This window comes from Oryza glaberrima, chromosome 12 (genome assembly GCF_000147395.1).
Source record: "Oryza glaberrima chromosome 12, OglaRS2, whole genome shotgun sequence".
NCBI lineage: Eukaryota > Viridiplantae > Streptophyta > Magnoliopsida > Poales > Poaceae > Oryza > Oryza glaberrima.
In genome coordinates, this window is record NC_068337.1 from 3,799,336 (window position 1) to 3,820,412 (window position 21,077).

General features: G+C 37.9%; 1 protein-coding gene across 1 annotated transcript; it reads left to right on the forward strand.

Moving 5' to 3' along the window:
• Positions 1-15,385: 15,385 nt before the first annotated feature.
• Positions 15,386-16,685, forward strand: LOC127756603 (myb-related protein 308-like). Its single transcript, XM_052281954.1, has 3 exons — positions 15,386-15,675; positions 15,784-15,913; positions 15,990-16,685. Exons 1-3 carry the CDS (start codon positions 15,543-15,545, stop codon positions 16,525-16,527), a joined length of 801 nt encoding a protein of 266 aa, XP_052137914.1. The 5' UTR covers positions 15,386-15,542; the 3' UTR covers positions 16,528-16,685.
• Positions 16,686-21,077: the final 4,392 nt, after the last annotated feature.

Here is a 21,077-nt window from a genome sequence, read left to right on the forward strand (position 1 = left end):
GAGAAATATGATTACAAGCGTAGTGGATGAATAATTTGTGGTTACCTTGGCTATTCTTTCTATTAAAAGATAGCAATAATCGTTGTGTTTATATTTATTTCTGATTGATTAAAACCTGTTCATGCATGTTCATGTCCATTCTTTGCTCTATATTGTTTAGTTTCAGGTCCATTATTTTGATGCAGACGCAGTTACATTGGCAAGATATCTGTCTTTCTAGATTCTATTGATCAGCTCGCTATCTCCATGTCTTCTTTAACAACAAAAGAAATGTCATGTCTTTGCTGATGAACTTGGTTTCTTTTCCTACATGGCCAGGTGGCATCGGGGTGTTGCTGTTTCTTTCGGCAAGCGAAAGTGAACAAGCAGCTGTCACTAAGCAACATATGGCAGTTCTAGTCCAAGCAAACATGAGTTTAGGCCAGTCTTCAGTAGTCAATAATAATTCCCAGTGTAGTCTATCTGTATAGATTATTTTAAATTTGTTCGTGTGAGCTTTTCCTTTTCTACTGCTATATTGATTAGTCCTGTAATCATGTCTGGGTTATGTGATCTCTCTAGCATCTTGTTTTTTACCATATTACTGAAATGATTATTCTTTCATATTGCCGAAATGATTATTCTTCCATTTTTTTTTCTAAGTTCATGATGTAAGACAAAAAGATTCCATGCAAATACCTCAGCTACATTGTAGCAATTTTGTGATTAAATATTTTTATACACATGTCATGGATTAGAGTCACTCGCTAAATTAAAACATAAATCCAAGGAGTTATGAACCAAGCCCACAGCCTCATCTATAAATTCTGCATGCTTTCTCACTGTGCTTGTGGTACTTTTATAACTTGAGTCCAGCCATCCTTTTTTTATATATAAAATGGGCATTGGTCAACCCAATGAATGCTTGGTTCATTGATCAAACCACAATTCCTGAAAATAAAGTGTACGCATGTGTGTATAAAATTAAATTTCTTAAATTTTGATTAATGCAAAAAAAACAAGTACAATAATTTACAACTAATGACACAAATGTTTGCTTGCCCAGTTGGCTAGTCTGGTGCGATTCTTGTGTATTTACACAGGAGGTTAGGAGTTGAACTCCTCTGTTAGGCAACGTTAGTTGTTTTAGAAAGCAACCCAAGTACTTTTTATGCGATTAGATAATGTTACATCACTATGTTAAATAAACCCACGGCACCAATATATTATCCAACCCTAGTACTTTTTATATGATTAGATAATGTTACATCACTATGTTAAATAAACCTATAATAAACCAAGGCACCAATATATTATCCAAAACTAAATCTGTTTTAATTACATAGCGCAACACAGAGTTACTATAGGTGGTAGTAACAATGAATTGGTGTTATATGTATACCAACTGTAACATATTGGAAATGTGTTACAACGTTTTTTTGCAACAAATAAGGTTTCGTTGCTATAGCATCCCCAGTAACACATCTCCGAATGTGTTACAAAATAGTGTTACAGAATGTCAGTTCTGACGTAGTGGTACAACTTTGAAATTAACCATGCTCCTCATCTATATTCATACCATCGGGTGTGTGTGCATGAATATATATTCTTCTGGACGGTTTTGTTAGGGTTGTGGATAGAAAATCAAGGGATAAATATTTCTATTTTTTTCCCATTAGACACGCTTAATTTAATTCGGGTTGGATTGGAAAATGAAAATCAATCTCGTGTAGGGTATGGGGTTGAATACGCGATGTGCAGGTAGACACGCCTCCACCACCACTGAGCTGTAATAATTGTGCCATGGTTATATTTGAATGAATTTTAGATCGAATGTTGGTTAGGCAGCCCTTATTTTGAATACCGAGCATCTTCAGCAGAGCAACTAAATTAAGCCCCCAAATAGTTTTCGAGGTGAAGGGAGAAAAATAAAGGTCTAGCAGGGCCCCTATTAAAGGCCCTAAAATAGGAAGGCTCCCAAATTTCTCCCCCTAGCCCTCAATCCTGGGGACTCTAGACCCAACCCCTATCTCTCCTTTTTTTTTTTTGGATCGGTGGAAAATCCCGAGCGCGCACCTCTCTCGTCTCTCTCGCGCCTTGGCTGTGCCGTCGCCACCATTCTTCTTTTTCGCGTAAGCCGTCGTCAACCTTGCACGCATCAACTCCAGCGATCAACATCCCACACTGTCGCTCGTCCAGATCATGTACTTTGCACATCGCTGCTCCACTTCCTTCTGCCCCTTTTCAAGGTTATGAATCTTGTGATTTAATCATTAATCTGCAGAAATCAACCTTCTATTGCTGATGTGCATTACTCATCGATAATTGCATCAGTTAGTGACAGGTTGGATCAATAACTCAATATTCTAAAAACTGGAAAACAAGGTCTTTTTACTGAACTGATGCATAAAAGAAGCGGCAGCAGTGTACAGTATATGAGCATTTGGCATTTGCTACTAGTATATTTTAATTTTATTGCATCTCTTGCTCCAAAATTTTTTACATGTTTGAAAAATGAGTATATGGCATTGTGCCCGCACCATATTTACATGTTTGAAAATTTTGATGTTGAATTTGAATTGTATACTTTGAAATTTTGAATTGAAGTATGGTTAAATTATACGTGTTAGAAATATTTATATTTGAATTATTGTGGTGTTAAACATAGTGTATACATAGATTGTGTATTTTAAAATACAAGAGAAACATGAATAGAGGCTAAGAAATAGGGGCTACTGGCTACTACTGGAGTTGGAGGTTTTTTTTCCTTAGGAAATGAGGGCAGCCCCAACTTGTAGCTAGGGACTTTAAAATAAGGCCTATTCTGGAGATGCTCTTATGTTTTCTTCCTTTATTTTGAATATTAGGAACCATTTACGCGTGCATGTATGTGTATTAGACAGGACTAAAAGAGAATTACTCAAACTATAAAAACATATTTGGAAATTAATTAACGTACGTAATACCTTGAAGAAAATAGATCGAGGAATATCGAATTATAATTTGGATCGACCTATATATGCATAGTTTTGTACGCATGCTAGACGCAATTAATACGCCTGGCTGACGTAATTTAGCAGATCATCTCTTTGTACATTCGAAGACTAAAACGATGGGTTTACTACGTAAAAGGTGACCATTTTTTCTACTGCATGTGCTATGCTTTACTACTGTAACATTTGATCACTAGCTAGACTCAACAAAAGATTCGTGAGATCGCGATATATATATATATATATATATATATATATATATATATATATATATATATATATATATATATATATATATATATATATATATATATATATATATATATATATATATATATATATATATATATATAATTAAGTTGCTGTCAAAATATATAGTATAATCGCATGGATCGATCTACTGGGACTTAGCACTTACGCTATGCTGACATACGAATGAATAACACAAGAAAAACTTTACTTTGCTGCCGTGCAAGAGTCGTAAGCAAAGCGTGGGGAGAAGAAAATCGATATCGGTTAAATAATTAATTTGCAACTTATTTTAATTAATTAAGTTCAACTAGTACATTTATATGGAAGACATGTACATGGTCACGATGAATAGATAATATATTATATGCAAGCTTAATAATCAGAATTAATTTTTGCATTGAAAATAATGTATTGATTGGACGACGACGTACGGCCCATATAATCATCCTAATGTACATTAAAAATAGAAAAAGAAAGTATAGTCATCAACCCTAGTCTACCGTTAAATTTCTCTTCAAATTTTGGTCGTTGCAGAGAGTAAGTTTAAAAAAATTGGTCTGGCTTTAATTCAATAGAAAAATCTTGCTGTAATTAGTAAAGTTTTCCCTGTTTAACTAGATTCTAAAGAACAAAAGGTAACATTCATAAATTAAACGGGCCGCATATATACACAAGGTTTATTTTCTTCTACTAGCTAGGTTTGCTCAATGCTCCATTTAAATCGAACAAACAAGCTAGCTTATTACGAGATCATCGTGTACAAAACACTGTAAACTAGCTAAGCATAGTAATAGACATGCACACATTAATATTCATGGAGAAAAGGTCAGGAAATCGCACTGTCATTTCAAGAAGGTACAAAGTTATATAAACCGTGAATGATAGTAAATGAACTGTTTCCTTTTCATTGTCGAGGACACATCCTTTTCCTTCTCATTAAAATTTCCTCACTTTTTTCTTCCTAATTGACCATATATCGTAATATACTATTACTAATACAGTAGCACTACAAATAAGTTCCAACTAATTAAGGACATGCGTGACCCCACTCTCTGCTGCACGGTTTCATATGTGGATCTCTTTTTTTTCCAACGCCCTCTACCTAAAAAAACGAATCTAGTACTGGTATGTCTAAATTCATAGTACTAAGATATATCATATCCAATACTAAGTTGATTTTTTATAGGACGGAGGGAGTACTCTCTTCATCCTAAAATATAAGAATCTAGAACTGAATGTTTGTTCAAATTTTTAGTACAAGAAATATCTTATCTAGTCCTATGTTCTTGTATTTTGGGACGGGGAAGTATAGAAGTACTATGTACGGTACCGTCTACACACATGCCGATGCCCGCATAGATTCTCCTGTAGCTAGTTCAGCAGCTTCCTTTATGTCTTGACCAATCAATGGCACCTCTGGGCTTCTTCTCCAAGAGCAAAGCTCTGCTACTCTCCATGGTGATGCTCTTTGAAACTGGTTATCGTCTCTGTTTCAGAATATAGTAATTTATAATATTAAATTAAATATAACAGATTCTAATAATATGAATCCGAAATAATCTCATCTAACTGAATTTATAGTACTAATATATGTATTACGTACTCCCTCCGTTCCTTAATATAGGGCGTGGCTGTTGTAGTTGCAAAGACCAATAAAACCGTTTAAATAGCAGTTATGCTGATTAATTCTCTCCGTTCGAAGAGCGACGTTTCGGTTGTTGCGCAGTAGATACGCTAGCATTAACCACCATGCATGCAGCGTGCGCTCGACCTGCACTTTCCGTGTGAATAGCTAGCATGCATGCAGATGCATTTAAAAGCCAAACCGAGTCATCAGTTAATTCTGCATGCACTAGTACAGGAGCCAAGGATTACTCATCAATTCCTGCATGCACCGAGAAGCTGCCGCCTTGTATTATGGAATCCAGTTGAAAAGAAGTTACGCCCTGTATTTAGGAATAGAGAGAGTATGTTAGAACGGAGGGAGCACGTGTTACTACGTACATCTGTCCCGTTAGCTAGCTTTATACTTCCAACATTTTAAAATATAAGATATATGTTATTTTATTATAACAAAACTTTCGATTAGCACAAGTACCCTATTATGATATAATTTCTCTATTATGGTATCAGTTATATGTGATAAGAAAATGTTGTCATAAGTAATTTAAATATGAACATAATAAATTCAATTTTATGTGACAAAAGACTAATTGTTGGTGAAAATATTATCCTCAAAAAAATATATGTCTTATATTTTAAAATAGGGACGCGTATTTTTTAGTTAAAGAATATGGTGAAATTAAATACGTACAAAGGATGGTTGTGATTAGTTGAGATGAGTATGTAGGTAAAAAAGTAGTTATATTATGAAATAAAATTTAAATGATATAATTAGCTACAATAGTAATAATTAAAGCATATATAGTTGACCATGAATTCTTGACATGATCTAGCTTGGTGACATATATTGGACGCATCACGCATGCATGCCCAACCTATCTAGATATGCTAGCAATTTCTTCTTCCAGTGCCATGGATTTCAACCTCTTCTCTTTGAAACTGGTGCTACACGCATTACAGAGATGTCACCATGATTGTCTCCTGTAGTATACTCCTGTCTTTGAGAGTAATCTTCGTCATAGTGCTGTCACTCTTATGTGTAGTTCCAAAGGTTAAAGTTAAATATCTGTGGAAGATATCATATGTGGGAACTGTTTATTACACTCCATCAGGCAGTTGCCGCAGTTCATTTTTGTAAAAAAAAAAGAAGAAAGAAAGTTGCTTCTATTTACATATTTGTTGTACAGTTAATATCTAGAAAAGAACTGACATCATAATTAGTTACAATTATCGTTTCTACTTTCATACATCTTTTACAGAAATTAAGGTGCAATCATATTATCATAATTAGGTATAACTCTAGCTGTCTATGTCCCTCTTGCTAAGAAAAGATGCCATAGCTTGGTGCCAATTGCCAAATAGTGTCTTTTCTTGAAAATAAAACATATAAAGACCGAGTAGCTAGGAATGGATAAGGGACAGATAGCAGGAAAGTTTGATCATTTCTTGACGGAATTAGAATTAACACATGCATATATCGGCTAGCTAGCTACTGTACCTACTGACCAAAAGAGAGCTATAGTACACTTCTGACCAGTTAGATTAATCAGCAATCCAGCATGCTTCCATGCAAGACAAATACTACCTTGACTGCATTAAGGAGAAAGCATTACATCTGTAGAACGTTTCTTTTACCAGTCAATGCTTCCATGCCATCCTGTATATTGCTTAACTAATTCCTTCACCACCAATATGTACTTCCTCCGTTTCACAATGTAAGACTTTCTAGCATTGTTCACATTCATATAAATGCTAATGAAGACTTTATAGCATTGCCCACATTCATATGGATGCTAATGAATATATATATATATATATATATATATATATATATATATATATATATATATATATATATATATATATATATATATATATATATATATATATATATATTCATTAGCATCCATATGAATATGGGCAATGCTATAAAGTCTTACATTGTGAAACGGAGGGAGTAGAACGTTTCTTTTACCAGTCAATGCTTAATTACGCTAGCTTAGGTCTCACGATCTGTTCATTTTCTTACATCTGTTCATTTTCTTGGATTGTTTTGGCCCCATGCAGGCAGATCGTTGCCAATTATTCTTCAGATTTGAAACCTTCGGTTTGACAAACTCAAAGGTTCCAAGCCAGTACCAAACTCTATTGTCCACTCCTGAAATCTGGCCCGTTTAATTTGGACAAAAGATGCATGATGATCGATAGAGCTTGAAGAATTCAAAAGATCCCTGCATGGGGAAAAATTCCATTCTGATCTGACAGCAACTACAGATAGAATTAATGGTAGTACCACTGTTGAAAATTTGGCATATGCACCAAATTACATATATACATAAGCCGTCGACTCAAGAATTCTTCACGTACTACGTGTTACCTCATCGATCATTTTTGGCGGCCCTGTTGTATCAATATGATGCATGCATTGACCAATCGATCGACTTCAAGTATATATATCTTGTGTATATTTGTTGATTTGATCAATTCAATTTGGTATAGTACTTGCATTATTGCACATTTGCATGGCACTACTTAGACAAAGCCTTTTTCAGGCGGTCAAAAAGCCAATGGTTTTCACAACTCGTGAAAATTAATTTTCTCAGACGAACCCTTTAAGATGACCCCCTCCCCTTACAACTATGCAGGCGAGCAATCGCAATTGAAAATACGACCTACTACCTATGAAGATATATGGCTTCGCAGTGAAAAAACGTGTTTTAGAATATGGTTCAATTGCCCATATTCTGCATTTTTTTAGAGGTACTTAATCGTTTTTTCTATTAAAGGTATATTATATGCACATTAGATATTCATGTATTCGAACGACCTATATATATATATATATATATTACTGTTAAAACTAGTCATGTAATCAGAATATTGATCTTTATTTGCTTTCGACATGCAAAACAGTATTACTGAAAATTTTTATATCTCAAGATATATACTTCTTTCATATAATTAAACTTTTATTATATATATTTGATAATTGCAAAGCTCTACTCTCTTCATTTCATATTATAAGTCGTTTGATTTTTTTTCCTAGTCAATTTTTTTTAAGTTTGATCAAATATATAGAAAAATATATAGAAAAATATAATAGTAGTTTCAACACAAAACAAACATATTATCAAACTATATTCAATATGTTAAATTTAATGAAACTAAATTCATACTTTAGATGTTGTTAAATTTTTCTATAAACTTGATCAAACTTAACAAGGTTTGAATAGAAAAAAAAACAAATAACTTATAATATAAAACGGATGGAGTATTAATTATGACTTAAAATCCATTCAGCGTAAGTTAAAAGAGGCTAATAAGGATTTGCTGCTTGTCTCTCCGTCTCTTTAAGCATGTGTCCGTCCTGAGATGCATTTATTTATTCATGTGTGTGCTGTAATAATAAAAGAAAAATCAATGAAGATTATTCATACAGACGTGTTCTGCTACATACAACAACATATACCTACCGCGCTCTGGCTATTTTGTTGAATTTTGGATTTTGGTGGCGCAGCGACCTCATCAAGACCACCTTACCTACTACACGTACTTCTCTGCATGCTACCTACATAGACTTTTTTTTTTAGGTTAGAAATATAAGTGGTGTGCTTAATTGTACATTTATGCAAGTAATTTTTGTGCCCAACATGGCAATATATATAGTATAGTATTCATTCATGCACGTTTAATAATTTTGGAAAACATATATATTAATTGGTTGATGTTTATATATAGGAAAGTGAAAAGTACGAATTACCCCACTGAACTATAATGGTCGATTGAATTACCCCTCCCCCCGAACAACAAAACCGGACATTTTACACCTTCAAGTATTCATACCGGACAAGTTATCCCCTGAGCACTATTCTGAGTGGTTTTGACTTAAGCTTGCACACATGGCGCCAACATGGCAATCCAGTCAGCAAATAAAAAATAAAAAACGTTCGGGCCCACCTGTCATCGCCAAATATCTTTCTCTCTCTCTCTCTTTCTTCCTCTCTCTCTCTCAGGCGACCGGCGGCCGACGGCGGAGGTGGACCTCGCTCCTCGCAGGGATGGAAGGCGGACGGCGGCGTGCGGGAGGCTGCGGCGTGGGCGCACAAGGATGGGCGGTGGACGGCGGCATGCGGAGGCGGGCACGGCTGGGTGGGCAAGGCGAGAGCGGCGGGGACGGGCGAGACGAGCGCGGCGGCGGGGAACATCGAGGCGAGCGTGCGTGGCGGGGAACATCCGCACTGCACCGGTCGAAGACGATGAACTCCGATTCCTCCCCAATCTCTCTCTCTCGCAAGCACTCGGGTGGCCGGCTGTGGCGATGGAGGCGGAGTCGCCCGAGCGGCTGGTGGCAGCGGCGGAGGCAGACCGGGTGGCGGGTGATGGTAGCGGAGGTGGACAGGGCGGCCGGTTGCGAAGGTGCGGCTCGCCCGGGTAGCGAGCGACTGGGGTGGAGGCGGGGCTCCACTGCCCGAGCTCCGCCTCTACCCATCGCCGTCGCGCCTCAAGCTCTGCCTGCCGCCGAAGCCGTCGCGCCCCGGATGAATTACCCTCCTCCGCCGCCCGAGCTTCGCCTCCACCCATCGCCGTCGCGCCCCGAGCTCTGTCTGCCGCCGTCATTGACTCGCTCTACAGGCCCCTCCACTCGCCCCCTCCGCCGCCTCGACGAGCCATGCACTGGCAGTTGCGGGTGTCTCGAGCTTCGCCGCCCGAGCGCCAGCAGCTGCGGGCTCCTCCTTGTCAGTCGTCACGACGACGACGCCCTGCAGCCGGCACTGGGGACATGGTGACGCCGCTGCAGTTCCTCAGCCAGCTCCCGCTGCCGTCGTCTTGGAAACCCCTCTTCTTGTGCACTTCCTTGCTCCGCATCACTGCCGCTCGCGCCGCCGCCCACCCCTGTGTTGCCCCGTGAGAGAGAGAAGAGAGAGAGAGGAAGAGTGGAAGGAGAGGATGACAGGTTGGTCCCATATTTTTTAAAAAAAAACGCTGACTGGTTTGCCATGCTCTAGATTGGGTCGAGGGGTTAATTCGTCCGGTATTGAAAGTTCGGGGTGAGAAATGTCTGATTTTCGGGTTTATGGGGGTAATTCGGTTGACCGCAATAGTTCAGGGGGTAATTCGTACTTTTTCATATAGGAAACTGTGCATGCATGCATGGTACTAGTAGATCGTATTCCCTTATTGCATATATATTACTCTTATCAATAGGAGTATACTTAAACCATCATATCTTTCTCAAACAAAATGGATAGCTATATAAGATCTCTCACTATACTTGATATATAGCTACTACTAGGTCCTTTCGTTTTTCCAAATCGACATCATTCATTGATGAAGAGACAGTGATAAATCATCAAGGATTATCTCTAGTGTTACCATGCATGCAAGTGACACTACATGATATGCAAGGATTACACATCACGAGATCTCAGGCCCTTCCAAGATCCATTTTCATTTTACTGGCCAAAAGATATAATTTGGATCCATTCTATTTGAAGATTTGGTTGAAATTTGTTCAAATATATATCATCAAATCTACTGCAAATTAATCACTCAATATATCACGGTTCATATTTGTAATTTGTTTATTGAGATATTCGTATCAATTAACTAGCAGAAGTGAACAAATATTCTATCACCCTGTTGAATTCAGCTGCTGCAATGTATACTACTATACGCAGTACAACAGCTAGCAGGGCACGCATGAATGAATTTTGCTGCAAGAGTTGGCTGAGGTCGAACCTACCAAGGATAACTGCACTGTTGCTGCTGATGCAAGAACGACGTCTCCTTGACTGCAGCACTGTTGACATCACCATGCATATGCAGATCAGAATTGCTCCAATGAATTGATTCAAACTGCAATAACTACTACTCCATATATTCAAGTTCTTGTATATATACACATATATTGGGGTGTTTGGTTTGGTTTGGTTTTGGTCACACACATTTGTGGGGCAGTACAGTACTTGTTACTAGCTACTCATGCACAGTACTCTTGCTAGTTGATGGGGTGCATTCAATTATGAGACACCCATATCTGAACCTGACAAAATCAAACACACCTAACATCAGCCACACATACTGCAATATGGTACTCATCTGCTAGCTAGCTGATCCCTCATCAGAAGGCCAGAAATGCAGAAAGCTACAGAACAGAACAATGTGTCAAAAAAAAATCCATCACCAAGATCAATTAATTAATGACTGGCTAGCTACCAAGGCCAACTTTCATGTTATGATTCATAGGCCAGAAACCATCTCTGTCAGCCTATATGGCATATTGCTCCATGCATAATCTCAATCATCAACACAACATGCACATCAGCTCTGATTGAAGAAACGTCTATTAGGAGTATTATTGCTACTTTTTCAGCTGCCCTCTTGGCTGTTGTGAGAGGCATTTGTCAGCTAGATTAATTCATCTCGTGATAATTAGCTGGATAGACTTCGATTTAGCTAGCAAGCCTAGTTACTTGTTAGGGGACTATTTGCATTCCACATCCAACTTTTCATGTTAGATTCATAGGTTCTACCCAACAAACCATCTCTGTCAGCCTGTATGGCCCTCTGCTCATGCATAATCTCAATCATCAAAACATGAACACATCAACTTTGATTGAAGAAAATGGTTACTAGGAGTACTGGAGTTAATGCAATAGTCATCCCCTTTTAAATAACTTGTTGGTTTAGCTTTGTACCGAATCAAATACTTCTACTTTTGACCATTAATTTTTAGAAATTTGTATAGTTTAATAGTATGTGAATTATATATTATAAAAATATTTCTCATGATAAATCTAAAACCATACATCTGAATTATTATGTTATAGTAGACTATATATATGAATTTCTTAAAAATTGATTATCAAAGGTATAAATGTTTGATTTCGTACAAAGCTAAAACCACAAGTAATTGAAATGTAGAAAGTACTGTTTCTACTTTTTCAGTTGCTCTGTTGGCTATTGTGAGAGACATTTATCAGCTAGATTAATTAATCTCGTGATAATTAGCTAGAGAGACTTTGAATTAGTCCTTTTTTAGTTCCTTCCAAATAGTAAAAGTTTCGCTGATTTGGAGCATTTTTTATCAAAATGGATCTAAGCACTAATAGCAAAAGTTAGCAATTTGGCATTTATCATTTGGGAGCCTAAAGTAGTAAATTTTGCCAAAAGTGTGTTGGGAGCCATGCTCGCCCTGTTTGGTTCATGGGACTGATCCATTAGTCCCTCCATTTTAGTCTCTTGTAGTCCCTAAGAATCCAAACAGGGGTGATTAAAGGGACTAAAATCCATTAGTCCCTCTTGGAGATACTTATAGGGACTAAAGTGGCAGCCTCTCTCTTCTCTCTCCTTGGTCTATGTGCCTTTAGTCCCTGGATCCAAACAGTAGGGGACTAAAGTTTTTAGTCCATGGACTAATTTTAGTTCAGTGACTAAAGATCCAAACAAGACCTTACTTGTAAAATGGCAAAATTTTACCATACATCTAAACACCAACTAACAAAACTTCAATATCAAATCTTTTGCCAACAAAACTTTTATAAAAAAAAATTGCCACAACAAATTGATCTAAACAGGCCCTAGCTAGCAAGCCCCTAATACTACTTTTTCTCTTGACATGTAATACTACTGATTGATTGATTGATATCCCAGGAAAGTTTAAATGGCCATTTAACACCGGATTTCTTTAGATTTCAAATGGTCTAAGTACAGCGACATTGCAACACTGGGCAGCTCACACTGTTTCTTGCATTGTTTCGCGGCTTTTTGGCCCCAGCAAGAACGCTCCAATTCGGGAAAAGTTTGCTCTGTGTTCTTGTACACATATAAATAAATTAACATATATAGTGGAAAAAGACAAGCTAGAGCAGGTGAGGGCTACCAAACACCAAGGTAATTGAATTAATAAGCTAGCTGTTTCTTGGAATTGAGATAATATATAATTAATTATTTCAATTCTGATGAAGCCAAGGAATCTTCCCCTTCTCCTGCAACAGGTGCGTACGTGATCAAATGCTGAAAAGGTTAATTAGTCCTCAATTAGTAAACAGAAAGGCATGCAGTAACCAATTCAAACACAAAAAAGGGCAAGGGTTTTTGTTCACCTAACCAATTTTGTTTCAGAACCATATTTGATTTTTAAAAAAGTAAATTAAGGGTTTTTAATATTATACTCCCTTGTTTCATATTATAGTCGTTTGTCTTTTTTCTTAGTTAAACTTGTTTAAGTTTGATCAAGTTTATAAAAAATATAGTAATATTTTCAATACATAATAAATATATTATCAAAATATATTCAATGTTAAATTTGATGAAACTAATCTAGTGTTGTAGATGTTGCTAATTTTTTTAATAAAAATTGGTCAAACCTAAAGAAATTTAACTAAGAGAAAGTCATACAACTTATACTATGAAACGTAGAGAGGGAGTATCAATTATCTAGCAGTACCATCTAATTTCTAGCTAGTGTGCTTAACCTCTGTTTTTTTGGGCAGATTTCCTATATATTTTGTCAAATTAAGAAAATGACATGCTTGCTTGAGTTTAGTTCTAGAAACTTAAAAAGGGATTTTAGATAGCTCCTAACTATAGCTAGTACTACGTACTGTTAGAAATTAAAGTTCCTGTTAAGTAGGGGAACTAATTAAGCAGCAGGATGGTACTTTCAAGAGAGGACAGGGGTATATGCATGTACCGATCGAACAGTTCCTAATTAAGCTTGTCAATGTCAAAGGTTGGTACTTGGTACTAGTACTACCACATGCTCTATTATTCATCAAATGTTGGTCGTGGAAACATACTATACTATGCATTTATATGCATGGTTTTACCGTTTTATAATTGATTCATATATATTTGCATGGTTTTAGCGTTTATAATTCATTTAGATATGCTTTTAATTGTTACTGCTACACATTATAGCATGATAAAAAAAACTGTATGCATGGTTAATCCAGAAAAAAAAACACTCGAAGTTGTATAAATTAGCCTACTTCCATGACTAGACTTTCGACAAAGAAATCCAAAAAGACTTTTTCTATTATAGTTGAAAAGTGCTGAGAGTTAGCAAAAATTACAATTTAGGGATATATCATTTTTTTTGCAATTTTCACAGAGTTAGAAATCAATTCCCTGTAACAAATATGTGAATTAGTGTTCCTGCATGCGTTAGGATCAATAATTTAAGTTAGACATAGGCTGTGTTTAGTTCAGCACAAAATTTGGATTTTGGTTGAAATTAAAGATGATGTGACTGAAAAGTTGTGCGTGTATGACAGGTTGATGTGATGGAAAAGGAATGAAGTTTGGATCTAAACTTTGAATCTAAACACAGCCATAGCACACCCCACAAGGCCTCCTTTCCTAGAAAACATAAGAACTTTTCATGGTTTCATGCATAAACGGAACCCAGTGACAGCCCAGAAATCTTACCCTACAGGATTCATTATTTACTAGTTCCTCTATCCCAAAAAAGAGTGATTTGTAGTCATTTCAAAAATAAACCAGTAGGGAGGGAAAATACCAAAGTGCCTATTAATAGAAAAATTGTATTGCCAAATGGGTAGGCAGAAGCGTAGGAGATATTAAAAGGACATGACTCATTTAAAACACTACCTTGATTTGTTGGATGAGGGTAGGTAAGGGGCTCCAAGTAAACTCTTTTTAAACAATTTTTGAATGCTACTCCATTTTACATTCAATTGTGGTCATTTGTCTAGTTTTTTCCGTAGGTTTTCGCACAAAATTCTTTTCATTTTTATGCCTTTTTACACCACCGCTGGCTGAACCAAATCATACAAAAAAAATTGTAATATATATATAATAAAGCAGGGAAAAAACCGACACCGCTGCAAACATATATGGAGAAGGAAATGGAGGAAGAGATGTTTGAAATTTGGAATAAGGATGGTAGCTAGCATACTCGCATGGCTTCACCCACCGAAATTCAATCTTGCAACTTTATATCGACGCGGAACTTAGAAATTCATTGCCAACATTTATCTCTTTCTAGGATACAGTTTTTTCTACACCTAGATGCAGCAGCACCTAAGCTAGGAGACGTTGGATCTATTCAGCGATTCGTGCTGTATTTTCTGACTGACCACACAATACATCGTGTGGTAAAGGTGTGCACGAATCTTCAAGCCATCATGTGGTTGCCAGCCTAGGTGTCGCAACACCTAGATGCTAAAAGGACTTCCGTCTCTTTTTAACCTTAAATTCAAATGGCGCGGTTCACTCGTAGGACATACTTTCTATGCATACGTAGTGATGGTCGTACACATGCATTTAACGTATAGAATAAAAAGAGAAATAGAAAGAAAAGATATAATATACACCAAAATGCATTTATGCAATAGTAGGAGTAGAGTGGTAGTAGTATAGGACAAGAGGCGCACAAGACCACCACCTACCTACCAAATCCATCCATCCATCTATCCCTACCCTAGGGCTTCGAGCTCGCAAACGGCAACAACCACTACCTCACTCACGCTCACCACCTACTCGGTCAAATGTCCCTCACCTCACTCAAGTGGGACCCACTCCCTTTCTCTCTCTAACCTCTCTCCTCGCTTCGAGTTCGATCCGCCATGGCGCCACCATGCATATAAACTCGAGCTCCCTCTCCTCCTCTTCTTCCTCCTCTCCACTCTCCACCATCGTCTTCGTCGTCGTCTTCCTCAGCTCGGAGCGATGGGGAGGTCGCCGTGCTGCGAGAAGGCGCACACGAACAAGGGCGCGTGGACCAAGGAGGAGGACCAGCGCCTCATCGCCCACATCAACCAGCACGGCGAGGGCTGCTGGAGGTCGCTCCCCAAGGCCGCCGGTATATACGTGCCTCTACCTTCTCACTCCGGCCATGGCGCGGCGGCGGCGGCGACACGACGGCGATCGATCACTGACTCATCACTGTGTTTGACTGACATGGTAATAGGGTTGCTGCGTTGCGGGAAGAGCTGCCGCCTCCGGTGGATCAACTACCTCCGCCCCGACCTCAAGCGCGGCAACTTCACCGACGAGGAAGACGAGCTCATCATCAAGCTCCACGAGCTCCTCGGCAACAAGTAATCCATCAATCAATCTTAATTAGTGATTAATTAGGGAGTAATTGACTAATCAATTGCTAATACTTTTTGTCAGGTGGTCGCTGATCGCCGGGAGGCTGCCGGGGAGGACGGACAACGAGATCAAGAACTACTGGAACACCCACATCAAGCGCAAGCTCCTCGCCCGCGGCCTCGACCCGCTCACGCACCGCCCGCTCAATGCCGCCGCCGCCGTCGCCGGCCACCACCACCTCGCCGCCGGCGGCTCCAGCTGCTCGCCCGACGCAACAAGCGGCCACAGCAGCTGCAGCGACGGCGACGAGTACCGCGGCAGCATCGACCTCAACCTGTCCATAAGCCCGCCGTCGTCGTCGTCCCAGCCGTCTTCCCCGCCGCCGCCGCCGCACGAAGCAGAGGCGAGACGCGCCGGAGCGACGGCGAGCTACACCTACCACCACCACTACTCGGAGACGAGGGAGAAGATATGCCTGTGCTTGAACCACCTCGGGCTGCACGGCGGCGACGAGTGCAGCTGCGGCGGCTCGTCGGCCTCTTCCTCCTCCTCGCCGCCGCCGGCGACGGCGAGCTCGCGAGCGTTCACATTCGCCAATGCATCGTCGTCAACAGTGTAAAACACAGAGAAATTCAGCGATTTTCAGACAGAGAGAATTAATGAGAGGTAGAGCACATGCATGCTGAATTAATTGAATTAACTCAATCCAAGCTTGAGCTAGGCATCTAGCTAACTTTGTGATTTGATCATGATCAGCTAGCAAAATCATCATCATCATCATCATCTCCCTCTTCTCTTAATTTTTGAAAATTAATTAATTGACTGTGCTGATTGATAAGACCATCGTATTAACGTTAATTCGATCGATGATCTCGGTTGGTTGAATTCCATGCTGTTTTCATTCCTTTTGATGCACAGGACAACAACCAGTAGTGCAGTTCATGAGGAGTGACAGTCCATGGACTTCCTTTAATTTCTTCACCTTCTTTTTGGCTTGTATATATGCATGTCACCTTCTTTTTGTCCATTACTAGTTCAACTACAGCATCTCTTGATCTCGGTGTTGGGGAAAGGCAAAAGCTCTTCTCATGTCACACACATAAGCTAGCTAGTCCCCATATGATCACAGAATTAATGCACACTGGTGAACTACATTTCTTTCTTTGAAATGTGTCTTTACCCCTCTCTTCTTTGAATTTTTTTTCCTAGCTATCTTGATACATCTCCTTGCATGTAGTAGTGTCATTAAGGCTTGTTACAACTTACAAGTGAGTGTTAGTCTACTGATAAGAGAGGGCCAGTGCTAGTATATAGTGGAGTACTATAAACTATGAGTGTAACACAGCTTATTTAAGGAAAATATGTAATGCAAACCATATATATATATATATAGTGGAAGTCTAGAAACTACCATTGAATCAAAAAATAATGGACGTATAAGATTTGTCCACGTCGCCATGAGTAAAAGTTGGAGTAAAATTTTTACTCGTGATGACGTTGATGAATCCCAGACGTCTATTTTTTGATCCAACGATAGTTTCTAGCTAGGTTCCCACTATATATATATATATATATATATGTAGTTTCCACCATATATTTTCCCACTTATTCGTATACAGTGTGTATATATATACTTGCAAGCCAATTCTCAGGAAATTGTTTTTAGAAAAAAAAAAAGGAACATGTAAGCATGTGTGTATGCAGATGTAGAGTAGAGCAACTGATGAGCTATTACCTCCAAAACATGCAAGGCTGCAAAAGAAGACTTCTGCTTCTTTTTAAGAGAGAAGTCCTTGTTCCTTTTCTTCGGTGGAAAGTTGAGCTTAATAAGCTACTCCCTCCATTCCCAAAATACAAAATTTTAGATTGTTTAGTCAAGATTAAAGTTAAGAGAAAATATTCCCTTTAAGTGACCTCATTAGTCAATTTTAAATTGCTTTAATTTCCCTCTTAATAAGCACCTTATTAACTAAAAATGTTTAGATTTCCATGCACTGAAATTCACGTACCAAAAATGCTTATACTGTGTACTCCCCTGTTTCAATTTACTTGCTGGTCTAGCATTCAATTTTTTTTTGTCAAAATAATTGGTGTTCTTACATTCTAAAGCATTTTTAGTAATGTTTTTCTGTTCCTATCCTTCAATAATACAGACATGCATGCTAGTACTACTTCTCTAAGAAATTTTAATGTTTGTTTTCGGAAAGATGATTATGATGTAACTAATGAGAGTAGAAATGTAATTTTCCACGCCTCCTGTGAGATTTGATAGAACAACAAGTAATAAATTAAAACAGAAGAGGAAATATAAAATTTGAATAAAAAATTATATTTACAAGCAGAGGGAATATTTCTTTTGTGTTTCTGAGGCTTTTGTCAGGGAGTAGGAATCAGTATATATGAGATGTTCTTTGAGGCAAGGTTTTGTAGGGTATATATAGTACAAGAGTGGAGGGAGTACCTGTTGTTTGTTAGTTAATGCTAGCAATGGCATAATTGGCTTGTGCTCTTTTGTACGTAGTAGGGGGTAGATGGAGAGGTGGTTGTTGGCATGCATGCGCCGAACTGATTTTGTTGGTCAAGCTAATTAATTAGGGATCTCTCCATCTAACTAATTTAAGCTAAGCTTCATGTATGCATGGATGCATAACAACATAAGAAGGGTACAAGTGAGTGAAGTAGCTAGACCACATGGGCCATGACAAATTAAAAGTTGTTTTTTCTGTTAGATTGATCTCAGAGAAAATTTAAGGCTGGTTTGGGAAGCTTTATATTCTGATAAGCAGTGGGTGATAATTCAAAGAAGGTGCGAAAAACAATTTTTGGTTTTCAGTTTATTTTCTGACTTACAACTGTATAGTTTCTTATTAGAATCTGGACGGAAAGCTAGACGACTATTTGAAGGAAGTATTTTGATTCTGAGAGGAGATGCCGCTAAAAAAAATTCCTCTAAACAGACCCTTAGCTAGGAATATTTGACCTAATTAATTAGGATAAAGTTAAAAAAAGAGAACTAATTTAAAATAGAAGGAGTAAATCCATTTTATTGTAGTGATTACATGTAAGATGATATAGCTAGCTTGATCATTTCTCTCCACATGTAAACCGCTGAATAAAGCACCTCATCATGTGTGGTCAGACTTCATGCAAAACTACAACGACCAAAAGTCTATATCAAACAGTAGCCGCACCCAAATGGGCTACATATATGCTACATCTGTTTTTAATAGATAACGCTATTGATATTTTGTCATATTTTTAATCATTTGTTTTATTAAAAAAATACGTAATTATAATTTATTTGGTTGTGTGTTGTTATATCACTCAAAATACTTTAAAAATACTTTAAGTATGATTTATATATTATACATTTGCATAAAATTTTGAATAAGGTGATAGTCAAATATGTGTTTAAATGTCAACAGCGTTATCTATTAAAAAATAGATCTGAGTGAGTATATTTGATCATCTTTTTCAAGTATGCACATATATATGCTCTTGCATCTGCCATTTTGTGACATCTATAGTGACTATTATATCGCTCATTTGTCGCTGTACTCTTCATTTACATGCTCCGTCGTCATAAGATAAAATTAAAGCTAACATTTTTTCCTGATTTTCTTATATATCCCCCGTACAACGCGTGTACCTGCTGAAAATTTCTGTGAAATTATATATGATTAGGACGCTTTGTTGAACTAATAGAGAGAAGCAAAAGTCTATGGTTGACGTGAAAAATCCTAGTTGAAGATCGATCAATTTACCCCAGGAGGCACGTTTGTGAAAGCAAAGTTTTGTCATCCGTTTACATCTCCACGCAAAGAATCTCTGCTTAGAACCATGCATGTATGAATAAATCTGATATATGTATTAAACCGATTGAGATGAAATCATCCAAGAAATATATGTATATCTTAATTAATTAGAAAAATAAGAAGAAAAAATTATCATAATGGAGATAATTCATCGTGCTATATATTTTTTTCTCGACTGGCCATGGGTAATGAGTTTCGATGTATTGGGCGTTTCCCCTATGCTTCTGAGAAAAATAAAACCTGAAATAAACTTAGAAACATGTATGATTATAATTAATGGTTTACCCATTTTCATAAATAAATAATGATTATTTTACCCTCTATATATACAGATCATCTATACAGTACTATACAGAAAAGATTTCTAAGGCAATTGATTAATTAACCTGTTTGTACATATGTTTACCCAGGAGCCTAGGCATGTGGAAATCGGCTATTTATACTAGTGATTGATCATTATACTGTTAGGCCAAGAGAGAACAGGATAGATATTCACCGTGCAAATTAGTCATGAACAAGACATCACCACTAAGTTAAACTTTTTTTCACCCTTCGAATGGACAGGGCAGCAGTATTGTACCACAATGTATGGCATCCACTACTAATCTTTCTAAGGTGGACCAACAAATCATTGCTAGCTAGTAAGAGCCGATAGTATGATCAACATCAAGAAAAGGCTGAGATGATATGAATCAACAAAAGGTGGTTTTCTTGTAGGGAAGTAGCAACAAGCGTGTGATTAGAGATGTCATGCATGAACCTTCCCACCAAAGTTAGCATCCATTCAGAACGAGTGACACCACCAAGATCATTTTGTACAATGACTTATGACCAACTAACAATGAGGTGAATTCTTTGACATGGTTTTTGGTCCCCAAAAAGTTAAGAACGCCGTTGGAATTACGTTCTTTTGTTTCGAAACATATAGCGAAAGTGCTCCAATAAGTACTAGTAGAGATTGACAAGCCAGCTCTCCCCAAACCCTAAGGCCAACATCATCGCATCATGTATGCCTTTTGCATTTTGATTCAATGACTTAACTAGGTTGTAGAAAAACTATGCTCTCAAGTGCAAACACATGATCTTGCGGGATTACTTGCGTGCTTATATGCTATAGAATAGAAGTATTTTGTCAAGTTTGGCCAAACCAAGCTCACCCTAGAAAAATAGGGTTGCACCATCTGCCCCTCATATACGGTCAATCAAGTGAGAAATGGTGGTGCTTGGGACGATGGCGAAAATATGGGTTTGTGCTAGTATGATATCTGCCCATGTACCTCCCTATGGTCATGTCATGTGCAAGTTTTTGTGAAAACCCGTAGCTTTGTGTTATGTAAGAAAACCCGTAGTTTTG